The following is a 14,959-nucleotide window of genomic DNA, read 5'->3' on the forward strand; positions in this document are numbered from 1 at the left end:
GGACCCTTCCAACACTTCAGACTGGAAACTGGAGCACCAGGAGGAAACCCACAGGCAAGGAGAACATTTAGATGACTGTGACCCAGCTCCTTGGCACTGAGGGAGCAGTGCTAACCACTCAACATGCTGCCTCATAAATTAGTGATATGAAAGGTCATCACCTTACCACAGAACTCTTCAACCATGCTGTTTTCCATTTTTGAAATATTACTGGCTTTCTCCCCACCCTCCCAATTTCACTGGCAAAATATTTGATAGCTGTTTGTACATGTGACCTCTATTCCAAATACAGCTTGTTGTGGTTGTGGGAAATACTTCCCCATTTTGAGTCAACTGCTTGACATTGAATATCCCACTTTTGTAAGAATTCAAAGATGTACTTTTAGAAAACTAATGCAACTTTTTATCCCCTCTGTAGGGGTCATGCAGCATATGGCTCTGCAGTGAACCTACTTGAGAACAATACAGCTGTGGGAGCCACTTATTTTATGACTTTTCACACTGTACTGAAAACATCTGCTGATTTCATTGCTGCTGCTGAGAATGCACGTAGTCTTGCTGAAAACATAACTGAATCCATGGGCATTTCTCACAAAGGCTACCGTGTCTTTCCATACAGGTAAACTTCTGCTCATGGCCACTTCCTCCTCTTTACCAAAAGACTAGCATCTATTAAATGAGTATGGCTTTAACCAAAAACAATGGACCATCCACTTCCATTCATGGTCCCCACAAACAAACCAGTGCATTGCATCCCACCTTGGGCTTGATACAACTCTTGGCCAAAAGGCTAAGAAGCTTTCAGTAAGCAGATCAGTTGTCACTTCCCTAATTACTAGTATCTTGTACTGCTTCTGACTTTCTGGAACAGAAGTTGGTGGCAAGCAACATGTGATCAACACAAGTTCATCTCTAACTTGGTGAACTGTTCTTAGAAATGTTTCAAGCAGTTGGTGAGGAAGTCCAGAATGAATTTCATAGTAATCAGCCACTATCTAGTTGAATGATGGAATCCTCTTCAAGGGATTGTGCTCTGCTCTTGTTCCTATGTTTTGTGATGACTACAGACACTAGTGGGTGGGAGGTGAAAACCAGGATAACAATGGGTGGGTTTTGATAGAGGCACAATGATGCTTTCCAGTCAAGACTACAAAATTCTCAACTCAGATATAAATTGCTAACACTCCAGCAAAAGTACCTCAGCTAACTGATCATTGCTTCTGAAATGCTTAAAGTTGAATATAGATAAAATGTCTTTTTGGATAAAGAAGGCTTGTGGAGAACAGAACATAATGTTGGATTCTTCTCTTTTTCAGTGTATTTTATGTCTTTTATGAACAATATTTCACAATAGTGAAAGATACAGTTTTCAACATCTGTATATCACTGGGAGCTGTGTTTATTGTGACCACTATCCTGCTGGGCTGTGAAGTCTGGTCTGCTGTCATCATCTGCATTACAATTTTAATGATAATCACCAATATGTTTGGAGTTATGTGGTTGTGGAACATCAGCCTGAATGCAGTCTCATTAGTAAACCTGGTTATGGTAAGTGGAGAATTACAATAAGTTATTTCCTGATGCTCCAAGAAACAAGAGTTGGCCATTTTAGTCCTTGTGATCATGGCTGGCTCCCTCTGCCATGTGATCTATCCCCACATCTTTTAATCTGATTTCACAGCCCTCTGTGATGGATTCCACTGAGTGAAGTTTCTCATCTCCAAGGCAAAATAGTCACCTGCATATCCTGAGACTCAGACCACTCTTTCCCAGACACCACCCAGGAAACATCCCTGCATCTGGTTTGTCCACTTGCCTCCATTTTTGTACACTTTCACCCAGATCCCCTCAACTTCAGTGAATACTGGTCCAGTCTTGCAATGAAGGCTAATGTGCTATTTGCACTCATTGTACCTGTGCATTTGATTTCACCTGACTGGTGTGGAGGACATCCAGATCCTCTTTGTGCTTTGTTTCTATCTGAAGTGGACAACTTCACACCACCAATCTGTTGGACATTAACTGTCAAATGAAGCAGTTGTCCCATGCAAGCAAAGCTAGTAACTCAGAACCATAGCTGTAGGAACACCTTGTGTAGTGATCTTCAAATAGCTACTTAGGATCAAGCAACCTTGTACTGCTAATACAAACATTAGCAATTCCATGAATTTCAATACAGCATTGAGTTTTGCATCTGCAAATACTGCTTTAGTTGGTATGAAGATTGAATACTGTTTAAAAACTGGCTGCAGATTTTAATGTGTAATTTTAAAGTTGACAGGCTTTCATTTTCGGTCTTTTTTCTTCTCAGTGCTGTGGCATTTCAGTTGAATTTTGTAGCCATATTGTACGTGCATTTTCTGTCAGTATGAAGAAAACTAGGGTGCAGCGTGCTGAGGAAGCACTGGCAAATATGGGCAGCTCGGTAAGTAAAACTTTAACAAGAGCCATGATTTTTAAAACTAGGAAAAATTTGTCTGAAATCCTGATTGGAAAACCTCCATGTAAAGTTGGCAGTTAATGGCATTTACTAATTCAAACAGTTTTCAGTCTTTAAGTACAAACTTGGGCCCACTGATCCTCCAGGTTCTTCATGCCATACAGAAAAGGCCCATCAAGTCTGTGCTGACAACAGCATTAAATCTACACAAATCCCACTTTTTCAAGGCTGTTATGACATGACATTTTAAGGTTGTTTCTTGTCTCTTTTGCTCCCAGGCAGTCCATCTCCAAATTCCCACCACCCTCAGTGAAAATTCTCCCCAGTCCCTCTAGACTACCTTAATTATGCCCATCCTCCCTCCTTCCAGGAGCAGCTGCTTCCTGTCCATGCTGCCCCCCCCCCCCTCCCCATCAACCTCAATCATGTCTCCCTCAGCCTGTCTTCATAACAAACACTCCAGCCCAAGCAACATCCCAAATCTCCTCTGTACACCCTCCAGTGCAATTACATTCTTAGTGGGGTGGTGACCAAAACAACACCTGTGGGCCTAAAAGTTTTGTACAACTCTCTAACTTCTCCCTTTTTACACTAAGATAGTTAAAGCAATCTTGCTACCTTCAGTGATTGCTGGACAAGCATCCAGATTGATAATTGGGTGCTTGGGCTATGCTAAATTCTCCCTCCAGTGTAACCAAACAGGTGCCAGAGTATGGAACTAGGGGATTTTCACACTACTAAAGTTACTGTGAATGTAAGTCTGACTAAAATTTGTCTGTAGTTGTAACATAATCAGATGCTGAACTTGCAATTTTCTCCTAGGTATTCCGTGGTATCACACTGACTAAATTTGGAGGTATTGTGGTCCTAGCATTTGCCAAATCCCAAATTTTCCAGATCTTCTACTTCAGGATGTACTTGGCAATTGTGCTTTTGGGAGCTGCTCATGGCCTTGTATTCCTTCCAGTATTGCTTAGTTACATAGGTAAGGCAAGATTCTTGAAACATTGCTGCAATCAGGCTGTCACTGATCAGCTGAGTTAACTTTATTTGCCTTTCTTTGTGGAATGTTACCACTGAAAGATTCTACTAAAGTTGAACACCTCAACCTGAGGACAACTAGTTACAGCAGACAAAACATTAGATTTGTATCTAATGCAGGCAAAGTACATTTAGGCCAGTGTCTGTGGGAGTTTGCACATTCTCCCCATGCTTGAGTGGGTTTTCTCCAGGTGCTCAGGTTTCCTGCCACATGCCAAAGATCAGCTCTTAGGCTGATTTTGGTATAACAAATTGAGGGGAGACTAATTTGGGGACAATCTGGTTTTCATTGTGGAGTGCTATAAGCATAGACAAGGGTCATGGGTGGAGAGGGGACTCAATGTTGAAATGGCAGCATGGGCTCATTGGGCCAAAGGGCCTGTTTCCCATGCTGTTCTTTCTACATGGTTAGAAGGGCCTTGATGCAAATCACTGACCTGCTCAGATCATTTGAGAGTACAACTTTTGTACTCTACAATAAATCTGCCTAAAACTGACCTCCATTGATAGGCACCATGCTTTCAGTCCAGCAGATCTGATGGATCAGAGTTGGGCACATCAATAGATAAAAGCAATGCTCTGGGAAAGAGTTGGGGAGAATAACCATTTGGAAGGGATAAATTAATCTTACAAATGAAGATAATCTGACCTATTTGAATAAACTCAGTCAACATGAGCTTGACTGCATCTACCCTGTGCATGACTTGATTTCAAGTAAACTGCAAGTCACATTCAGCACTCAACTGAAGATCACTTTGCTCATTAGACTGTGTTTCAATGCTCAACCTTGAGCCTTATCCTGAAACTGGTAACATGTTACCAACCTTGGGCATAGTTGGCTTTTTACATCCAGCAGAACATTTTTTAGGCTGCAGATTTTGTACTGTTTTGGAATTAACTACTCAAATTTTTGTTTAGGACCACCTATGAACAAAGGGAAGGTCTTTGCACTGCACAACCACTACATCAGCACTGAACGGGAGCCACTGCTGAAATAAACCAATATTGACAGGACTTCAGGACTGACACGATATTTGAAGAATGTTGAATTTTTTTAATGCAGGTTGTACTTTGAACTCAGGAAATTGGCTAGTTTTGCTACAGCACAAACAAGGTTCCCAACTGCATCCAGTTTTATTGGATTAGTAATATCTTAACTGGCTGTTCTGTAAAAGCAATGCAACTTTTTCTCCTCTCTCTCTCTCTCTCTCTCTCTCCAGTTGATCTGTAAAAGAATGACACTGGGAAATGACACTATTGCATATTTTTAATACATGCCAAAATTGTGTAGATAATTTTTATGGTTTTTTACAATGCACATAATAAAGTTTCTAGACATCCAATAATTGCTTTCTGGAATCCTGTTCATACAGCCATTGGTGTCAGAAGTGCTTGTTCACCAAAAAGTGCTTTGAAATGGTTGACATGTTCTTCACAGTGCTCTCCTGAAATTTAAAAGTCCACAATGTAAAAATGTGACCCTGGATTAGATCAGTGAGAACATTTTAATCATGGAATAGCTAGCATGCACATTTCCTCCCTATAGGACATAACCAGATTTTGTTCTGACAAGTGGACAAATTTGAATCTAGGTCCCCAGAGCATTACCCTGGATCTGATGTAAAACATAGGCTGGATGGCCTCCTGCTCTGCCATTCATGATCATGGCTGATAATCCAACTTGGCCTAATCCTTTCTCCCCATAACACTTGATCCCATTCACTAAGTGCTATATCCAGCCTCCTTGAACACTGAATACTTGCCCAGTGATAATACAATTGCCCCAATGCTAACTTTTTTTTTCTAGTTCACATTACTTGATAGCTAATGCAACTTGGTACTTTAAATGAAGTGAAATTCCAGTTGGGACTTAAATAGGCCCTAATGAAACTTGACATACTCAGGTTAAACACTTGACTGACAACAGCTAGGGAAAATAAGTCCCAAAAGTTGATTTCTAAATTGGAGCAAGGCCAATTTTGATATTAGGGTAGGAACTTTTAAGTTAATTGGGAGTCTGTGGGAAGGAAAAGGATGTCTGGTAAATGGTATGCTTAGTGTTAACCAGGGTTCGAGGTAAACCTTCCTCAGGGCAAGATGGCATAAGTCAGGATATTGAAGCCCTGGTCAAGAGGCACATAAGCAGCTGGGATCAAGTGAATTTAAGAGTATAGGGGGTGTGGGTGTAGTCAAGAGAAATCAGGAGGGCAACAAGGGACAAGTCTTTTGACAGAAGACAAAAGAGAATCCAAAGAGCCCCTAGAAATTAAGAGCAAAATAACAAGGGAGAGTGTAAAGCCTCTTGAGGTCATCTTAAATGGGTGAGACCCTAAATGAATATTTTTCATCAGCTTTTAATGAAAAGCATAGATGGTAGGAAACTTAGTGATGTCTTGAGTGTTCATATCATAGGAGGTGCTAGAAGTCTTGAAGTACATCTAGGTAGATAAATCTGCAGGACCTGAAGTGTATCCCAGGGCACTGCAGGAGGCTAGGGAGGAAACTGTGGGTCCCCTAGCAGAGATATTTGGATCATCAGTTGTCACAGGTGAGGTGCCTGAGAATTAGTGGAAAATGTTTCCCCTTTGGTTAAAAGGCCTGCAGGGAAAAGCCTGGAACTGTAGGCTAGTGAGCCTCACATCTGTGGTGGGTAAATTTGTTGGAAGGTATTTTGACAGGATCTACAAGCATTTATAGACAGTCAGCATTAGCTGTGTGGAAAACCATGTTTCAAATGAGTTTTTAGAGGTAATAAAAGGTAGATGAGTGCCATTGATATCTACATGGACTTTAGCAAGGCCTTTGACAAGGTGCCATATAGTTAAATCTCTCAGGGTCCTGGGTAAGGTAGCTAAATGGATACAAAATTGGCTTCTTGCCAAAAGCTAGAAGGTGTTGTAAAATTCTTCAAACTGGAGGCCTGTGACCAGCAGTGTGCCTCAGATCAGTGTTAGGTCTATTGACCACTTGTCATCAATAAAAATGATTTGGATGAGAATATAGGAGGCATGGCTAGTAAGTTTGCACATGATACCAAGATTTGGTGGCATAGTGGACAGTGAAGAAAGTTATCTCCAATTGCAACAGATCTTTATCAATTGGGCTGACATGAGGTGATGCATTTTTGTAGATTGAACCAGGGCAGGACTGATTCAGTTAATGGTAGGGTGATGAGTGAGGTTATAGGGATCTAGGGTTATAGAGATCTAGGGGTACATGTTATGACTCCTTGAAAGTGGAGGCACAGTTGGACAGTGAAGGCATTCAGCATGCTTGGTTTCATCAGTCAACATTGAATATAGGAGCTGGGACATCTTGAAGTTGCATGAGATGTTGGAAAGGCCACACTTGGAATACTGTGTGCAATTCTGGTCACCTTTCATCTTCATAGAAAGAATGCAGAAAAGATTCAGTAGCATCCTAGTAAGAGTTGATTTGGATTTGAGTTATAAGGAGAGGCTGAATAGACTGGGACTTTCCTCCTCTGGAACATAAGAGGCTGAGGAGTGACCTTTTATAGAGGTGTATAAAATAATGAGCATAGACAGAATCCCCATCTTTGGGAAAAGATATTGACTAACACTAGAGGGCATAGGTTTAAGGTGAGAGGGGAGAGATACAAGTGTCCAGAGGGGGTCATTTTTTCAGAGGGTGGTGAGTATCTAAAACAAGCTACCACAGGCAGTAGTACAGGTGCATACAATTTTATCTTTTAAAAAGCATTTAGACAGTTGTGGGTAATTGGGATTAACATAGCCTTTTTTAAAAAAGAAAGGCAGCATAGGCCAAGGGCCTGTTTCCATGCTGTAAACCTCCTGACGCTGTAGTTGGAGAAACTTGGTTTGTTCTCACTGGAATGACAGTGGTTGAGGGGTGACCTGATAGAAGCCTACAAGATTGAGGGGCATGGACAGTGTATAGTCAAGAGTCAATTACTAGGGAGTTTAATGTGCAAGGTAAGCTTTTTTTTGAGGTTGGTAGGCCAAAGGGCTTGTCCCTGTGCTGTAATTTTCTTGTCTGAAGACCAAGATATCTTGCTTTATGGTAGCTAAATAGTGTAGTCCAGCTGACTACCCTCAAAACATCTGCTGTAGCCAAGATAGCAGAGAGGGGATGGATCTAAAGACTGAGGATTGGGTAACAAGAGGGGTTTTGCTGAGTGATTAGCTTGTGAATTAATTAAGGCAGTACCTAAAGCAAGAATATCAGTCTTTGTTGGAGAAATGGGTGAAATTCATGGGGCACCAGTACTGAACACCAGGAGCTGTACTGCAGGAACCACTATTCAGCCATTGAGACAATTATTTTAAACTAAATGGGAGAGATCATGAAGATGTGATGACTTGGGTTGCCTCATAGGCCATTAACATTCTGTATGCCCCATCCTACATGTTATCATGGATGATTCCAATCTGCACTAGGAAGGCATTTTGGATGAGTTTATGTTAGGGTCATTTTCCTAAAGCAGAATGTTCTAGAGCCAGCCAGGCTATTCTGGATCTGGCAAACAATCTTATTGTGAAGGTAGGAGTGATTATAATTTTGAGGGAGCTAGGAGTAGACAAAGAACAATACATTACAGGAACTGGCCCTTCGGCCCTCCAAGCCTGTGCCGCTCATGTGCCCATCTACAGCATTTGTTCATATCTAGATAGCCACATGAACAGACTGGGAATAGAGGGATAAGTCTTAAACAATCCCAGCGTGTCCACCTCAACCACCTTGTTTGGCAGTGTATTCCAGGCCCCCACCACCCTCTGTAAAATACATCCCCTTGACATCTGTGTTGAACCTTGTCCCCCTCACCTTGAACTTGTGTCATCTTGTGTTCATCACCTCTGACCTGGGAAATATCTTCCCACTGTTCACCCTATCTATGCCCTTCATAATTTTACACACCTCTATTAGGTCACCCTTCATTCTCTGTCTTTCTAGGGAGAACAACCCCAGTTTACCCAATCTCTCCTCATAACTAAGACCCTCCATACCAGGCAACATCCCGGTAAACCTTTTCTGTACTCTCTCCAAAGCCTCCATGTTCTTTTGGTAGTGTGGCAACCAGAACTGGATGCAGTACTCCGAATGTGGCCTGCTATTCTATGCCCCATCCAATAAAGGCAAGCATGCCGTATGCCTTCTTCACCACTCTCTCCACCTGTGCTGCCACCTTTAAGGATCTGTGGACTTGCACACCCAGGTTCCTCTATGTCTATACTCCTGAAGGTTCTGCCGTTTATTGTGTAGATCCCCCCCTACATTAAATCTACCAAAATGCATCACTTTGCATTTATCTGGATTAAATTCCATCTGCCATTTCTCTGCCCAATTTTCCAGCCTATCTATATCCTACTGCATTCTCTGACAATGTTCATCACTATCCGCAACTCCAGCAATCTTTGTGTCATCTGCAAACTTACTGATCACACCAGTTACATTTTCTTCCAAATCATTTATATATATATATATCACAAACAGCAGAGGTCCCAGTACAGAGCCCTGCGGAACACAACTAGTCACAAACCTCCAGCTGGAAAAAGACCCCTCCACTGCTACCCTCTGTCTTCTATGGCCAAGCCAGTTCTCCACCTATCTAGCTAGCTCACCTTTCATCCCGTGAGATTTAACCTTTTGCACCAACCTGCCATGAGGGACCTTGTCAAACGCTTTACTAAAATCCATATAGACGATATCCATGCCCCTTACCTCATCAATCATTTCTGTCACCTCCTCAAAAAACTCCATCAAATTTGTGAGGCATGACCTCCCTCGTACAAAACCATGCCGTCTATCGCTAATGAGATATCCTATTTCTAAGAATCTACTCCAACAATTTCCCTACCACTGGCGTCAAGCTCACTGGCCTATAATTACACAGGTTATCCTTGCTACCCTTCTTAAATAACGGGACCACATTTGCTATCCTCCAATCCTCTGGGACCTCACCTGTGTCCAGTGAAGAGACAAAGATTTCTGTTAGAGGCCCAGCAATTTCATCTCTTGTCTCCCTGAGCAGTTTAAGATATATGCCATCAGGCCCTGGGGATTTGTCTGTCTTAATGTTTCCTAAAAAACCTAACACTTCTGCCCTTGTAATTGAGATTTTTTCTAATGGGTCAACACATCCCTCAGAGACTCCCAGTCAACACGTTCCTTCCTTTGTGAATACTGATGCAAAATATTCGTTTAGGATCTCACCTACTTCCTTTGGTTTTAAGCATAATTTCCCTCTTTTGTCCCCGACAACCCTCTTCTTCCTAACATTGTATAAAATGTCTTAGGGCTCTCCTTAATCCTGTCTGCCAAAGACATTTCGTGATCCCTTTTTGCCCTTCCAACTCCCTTTTTGAGTTCTTTTCTACTTCCTCTGTATTCCTCCAGTGCTCCATCTGTTTTAGCTGCCTGGACCTTACATATGCCTCTTTTTCCTTTTTGATTAGACCCACAATTTCACTGGTTATCCACGGCTATCAAATCCTACCTTTCCTATCCTTCCTTTTTAAAAGCACATGCCTGTCCTGCAGCCGTATCAACTGCTCCTTAAAAGACTCCCACATGCCAGATGTGGATTTACCCTTGAACAGCCTCTCCCAATCAACAGCCACCAATTCCTGCCTAATCTGGCTATAGTTAGCCTTCCCCCAATTCAGCACCTTACCCACTGGACAACACTCATCTTTTTCCATTACTATCCTAAAGTTTACAGAATTGTGGTCACATGTTCCCCTACTGAAACTTTGATGAGCTGACCAGGCTCATTCGCCAGTACCAGGTCCAGTATAGCCCCCTCTCTAGTTGGACTATCAACATTGTTCCAAAGAACCTTCCTGTATGCATTTTATAAATTCTTCCCCGTCCAGACCCCCAGACTAGAGTTTTAAACTGGTGGACAACTGAAGGCTTGAAGATAGAGCAGGCAGTGAACTGGGATAGGTCAAGATGGTGGCAAACATTTAAGCAGTTATTTAGGATACATTCCAGTGAGATACTTGAAGGATGCACAATCAAGCAGGCCAGTACACTGAACAAGGCAAAGAATAAGGGAGAGTTGGAGAGTTTTTACAGAACTTAGATAAATGTGAGGTGATACATTTTGGTAGATTGAACCAGGGCATGACTTGCTCAGTTAACGATAGGGTATTGGGGGGAGGGGGGGGCGGCGGCAGGGAGTTATAGAACAAAGATCTGGGGTACATGTTCAGAGTTCCTTAAGTGGAGTCACAAGTGGATAGTGGTGAAGAAAGCAGTCAGCATGCTTGGTTTCACTGGTCAGAACATTGAATACAGGAGCTGGGATGTCTTGAAGTTATACAAGACATTGGTAAGGCCACACTTGGAATACTACGTACAGTTCTGGTCTATTATAGAAAGAATATTATTAAACTGGAAAGACTGCAGAAAAGATTTATAGGATGCTACCAGGACCTGATGGTTTGAGTTATGAGGCTGGATAAACTGGGACTTTTTCTCTGGCGTGTAGAAGGCTGAGAAGTGATCTTGGAGCTCTATAAAATAATAAGGGGCATATATCAGCTAGATGGTCAATATATTTTCCCGAAGACAGGGGGGTCTAAAACGAAAGGTTTAAGGGGTAGCGTCTGGAACAAGTGGCTAGAGGCAGGCATGATTCTTTTAAAAAACATTTAAACAGTTATATGGATATAGAGGGATATAGACCAAACATGGGCAGTTGGGACTAACTTAGTGGTTAAAAGGGGCAGCATGGACAAGTTGAGCCAAAGGGCCTATTACCATACTGCAAACCTCTGACTCTAAACCACATTCACCGGTTCACCCTCAACTTCAATTTTCTATGTAGTTGCATCCTTGAATTCCAGTAGATTTGTTAAGCATGATTTCCCTTTCATACATCCATGTCCAATCCAGCCACTGTTTTCCCAAGTGCAATGCTATTAAATCTTTTATTATGGACTCTAGCATTTTCCCCACTACCAACAGTAGGCTGACTGGTCTATAATTACCTGTTTTTTTTCCCTCTCACTTTTCAAAATAGCTGGAGTACTGTGTGCAGTTTTGGGCGCCGTACTTACGCAAGGATATTTTGGCCTTGGAGGGAGTGCAGAGGAGGTTTACTAGGCTGATGCCGGAGTTGAGGGGGTTGAGCTATGAGGAGAGGCTGAATAAATTAGGCTTGTACTCGTTAGAGTTTAGAAGAATGAGGGGAGATCTCATTGAGACGTATAAGATGATGAATGGGATGGATGGGATAGAGGTGGAGAGACTCTTCCTGCTCAGAAAGGATAGTAGGACTAGGGGGCACAGCCTCAAGATAAAGGGGGGGCGGTTTAGAACAGAGTTGAGGAGGAACTTCTTCACTCAAAGGGTGGTGAATCTCTGGAATTCTCTGCCCGTTGAAGTGGTGGAGGCTACCTCGCTAAATATTTTTAAGAAGCGCGTTGATGGGTTTTTGATAAGAGAGGGGATTAAGGGTTATGGGGAGAGGGCGGGAATGTGGAACTGAGCCACGACAGATCAGCCATGATCTTATTGAATGGTGGGGCAGGCTCGAAGGGCTAGATGGCCTACTCCTGCTCCTATTTCTTATGTTCTTATGTTATATTAGATATCCTCCCCCTCTCACTTTAATCTATGGAAAATATATTGACTGTCTAGCTGATCTGTGCCCCTCATTATTTTATTTTCCTTTTTGTCCGTTCCTCCTAAATATCTCTGGATATTTTGATCTCATCTAAGGGTATATATGCTAGCAATCTAAAGGGTTCCTCCTTTCAGGAAAGCTACTGTTTGAATCTTTTGAAATATTGTGGTTAATCACCTTTTTGTAGTGTTCTCCCTCCCCGTCACCATGCCTGAAGCGATTTGTATTTACCTGGTGTAAAATGTGAACTTCCTCGTAACCTCTGATTCCTCTGCTCAAAAAATTTGAACGTGGTGTAGAACAACATTGTATCTCCAGTCTGCCGCGCTGCATCCAAGAACTTGCGTGCTGATATATTATCATGGCTGCCAACACTTCGAACAAACCTCAGTGCACCTAGAACTTGGTGTTTGGATAGTAAAACTTCCACAATCTCATCATTGGCTGTCGAGAGTCGCTGCAATAGTGAAATTTCCAAAAGCCATTCATCCTGAGCCATGTCCATCACATTACCAACAAATGCATGCAGTGTTATAGTGCTTTGTAAAAGGAGCAATTGCTTTGTCAATATGAATTCAGCACTGTTGGTCAGATTAGTATTGCTAAAGCATTTGATAACAGAGAATGGCTACAGTCAGCTCCATTCATTATGTTATTGCTGCTTTTTTTAGACAATCAGGTGGGAGACCAACCATGCCAAAAGATAGTTCACTACAAAACTTGTCTGTTGTCTCAATCCATGGCTCCGTTTTCACAAGGAATTTTTGCATTTGAGCAGTTGATGGCGAGTCATCACCTTGAATTGCTGCAGTCTGTGTGGTGTCAGTACACCAAGATTCTATTAGAAAGGCGTTACATTTTGACACTGATAATCCCAAGTCAGGAGAACATGTGGTTTGGAGTGGGCCTTGCAGGTTGTGGCGTTTCCACGAGTATGATCCCTTCTAGGGAGGAGAGATCACAGGAAGTTTGGCCCGTGGCAGTATGCACCTGTTAGATGAAACTGCTGCCAGCGTGCACCAGCAGTGGAGGGAGTGAATGTTTGTGGATGGGGTGCCAATCCAGCAGCTGCTTTGTCCTGGATGGTGTTGAGCTCCTTGAGCGTTGCAGCTGCACGGATCCAAGCGAGTGAAGAGTATTCTATCACACTCCTAACCTGTGCCTTGTAGATTGTGGAAAGGTTTTGCACTGGTTAGCAGTGCTGCCTCTCAGCTCCAAGGACCCAGGTTTGATTCTGGACTTTGAGTGACTGTGTGGAGTTTGCATGTTCACCCTGTGTCTTCGTAGGTTTCCTCCCATGGTACAAAGATAATTCAAAGAGGCCATTCAACTCATCAAGCCTGCACCAACAATAATCCCATGCAGCTTGGATGGATTGGCCATGCTAAATTGCCCCTTAGTGTCCTAAAATGTGTAGGTTGGATGGATTAAGCATGGGAAACATACGCAGTTATGGGGATAGGTCCTGGGTAAAATACTCTGTCAGGGAGTCAGTGTAGACTTGATGGGCTGAATGGTCTCCTTCTGCACTGCAGAGATTTTATGATTCTAAGTCAGGAGGGGATTACTTACCACAGAATTCCAAAATGTTTATTGCCTGACACTTAACTTTCAAGTAACATTTTACCACATAGAAGCCCAATTCCAAATGCTGTAAAGTCCTGCTACGTGTGAGCATAGATTGCATCTTTCTCTGAAGAGTTGCAGATACTGAACACGGGAATAAATATCCCCATTTTTAACTCTGTGATTGTGGGAACGTCATTGAAGAGGCTAAGTAAGACCAAAACCAGGGTCTTGCTAACCCGAAGAATTTAGTTTCGCATCAAATATTATTTCGTCAGCAAGCCATTAGAGGAAGTATATAAGCCATTGTATTAACAAATTCACTTGGGCTGCCAGAATCAGATATCCACTTCAAGATAACTGCTTCACCGGATACATCACAACTTGCATTTATATAGCACCATTAGCATAAATCCCAAGGCGTTTTAACAGGAGTGATCATCAAACAAAATTTGTCATTGTCCTCCAAAATTAGAGACAGATGACAAAAAATCTGGTCAACAGTGACCAAAATAAACATTTGTAGGACTTTGGGGAAAGAGCAGCACCTTCAGAAAGATAGTACAGGCCGGATGGGTCAAATGGCAGGGGGAAGCGGGGATAGGAGGGAAGGGAGAGGGGTGTGTGTGTGTTTGGGGGGGCGGCGGGGTGGTGATCAAGATTCGGTTAGAAAGATGCCACCAGAAAGAGTTCCTACCTTCAGCATGTCAAGGGACAGTTGATGTGCAGGAGGGTAGGTGCTCTCCAGTGATAGAAGCAGACAGGCCTGGAACATAAAACACATCAAAAATCAACATCATTTTTGCACACAATTCTGAAGTTGAATGTGCCTGTCCTACACTTACTAAATGAAAAATATTTTCACATGGCTCCCAAATCAAGATTTGCACTGACCTTACAATAGGTCACCCCAGGAGAAAACGGTGTAAGACAGGGAGGGACACATGGGAGGATGAATTATTGAATTTTTAAGGGTCGTGAAGAGTTCCATCTCTAAGAACCTGAATTTATATATCACAAGATACTTTGCAGGAGAGTTATCAAACAAAATTTAACAAAAAGCCACATAATATTGGACCAGGTGACCAAAAGCTTCATCAAGACATGAGGTTTAAGGAGTCAAGGTTTAGGGAGGGAACTCCTGAGCCAATTAGAGGTATGGCCAGCCATAGGAGAAAAATGGAAATGTGATACAGAAGAGGTTAGAGTTGGAGGAGCAGAGAGATTTCTGGTTGTAGGCCTGGAAAGTTGATCTTTCTCTGTACCCTAGCTATGACTGTAATGCCACATTCTGC

General features: G+C 42.4%; 2 protein-coding genes across 3 annotated transcripts in view; one reads left to right on the top strand and one right to left on the bottom strand.

Annotated features, from left to right (window-relative positions):
* The window catches only part of npc1 (Niemann-Pick disease, type C1), a 33,843-nt gene extending 29,198 nt beyond the window's left edge, over nucleotides 1–4,645 (top strand). The window contains exons 21-25 of the mRNA XM_080194759.1: nucleotides 419–619; nucleotides 1,317–1,548; nucleotides 2,312–2,425; nucleotides 3,263–3,425; nucleotides 4,400–4,645. Of these exons, the coding sequence (XP_080050885.1) occupies nucleotides 419–619; nucleotides 1,317–1,548; nucleotides 2,312–2,425; nucleotides 3,263–3,425; nucleotides 4,400–4,479 (790 nt within the window). The 3' untranslated portion in view covers nucleotides 4,480–4,645. The remainder of the gene's footprint in view (nucleotides 1–418; nucleotides 620–1,316; nucleotides 1,549–2,311; nucleotides 2,426–3,262; nucleotides 3,426–4,399) is intronic.
* Nucleotides 4,646–4,736: 91 nt separating this feature from the next.
* rmc1 (regulator of MON1-CCZ1) overlaps nucleotides 4,737–14,959 on the bottom strand; it is an 84,420-nt gene continuing 74,197 nt past the window's right edge. For both annotated transcript variants that reach the window (XM_080194762.1, XM_080194761.1), the window contains exons 18-20: nucleotides 14,362–14,430; nucleotides 12,330–12,555; nucleotides 4,737–4,926 (exon numbers count right to left, since the gene is read on the bottom strand). In XM_080194762.1, coding sequence (XP_080050888.1) covers nucleotides 4,847–4,926; nucleotides 12,330–12,555; nucleotides 14,362–14,430 — 375 coding nt within the window. In that variant the 3' untranslated portion in view covers nucleotides 4,737–4,846. The remainder of the gene's footprint in view (nucleotides 4,927–12,329; nucleotides 12,556–14,361; nucleotides 14,431–14,959) is intronic.

Source organism: Carcharhinus amblyrhynchos, chromosome 8 (assembly GCF_965287045.1).
Source record: "Carcharhinus amblyrhynchos chromosome 8, sCarAmb.v2.hapA, whole genome shotgun sequence".
Lineage (NCBI taxonomy): Eukaryota > Metazoa > Chordata > Chondrichthyes > Carcharhiniformes > Carcharhinidae > Carcharhinus > Carcharhinus amblyrhynchos.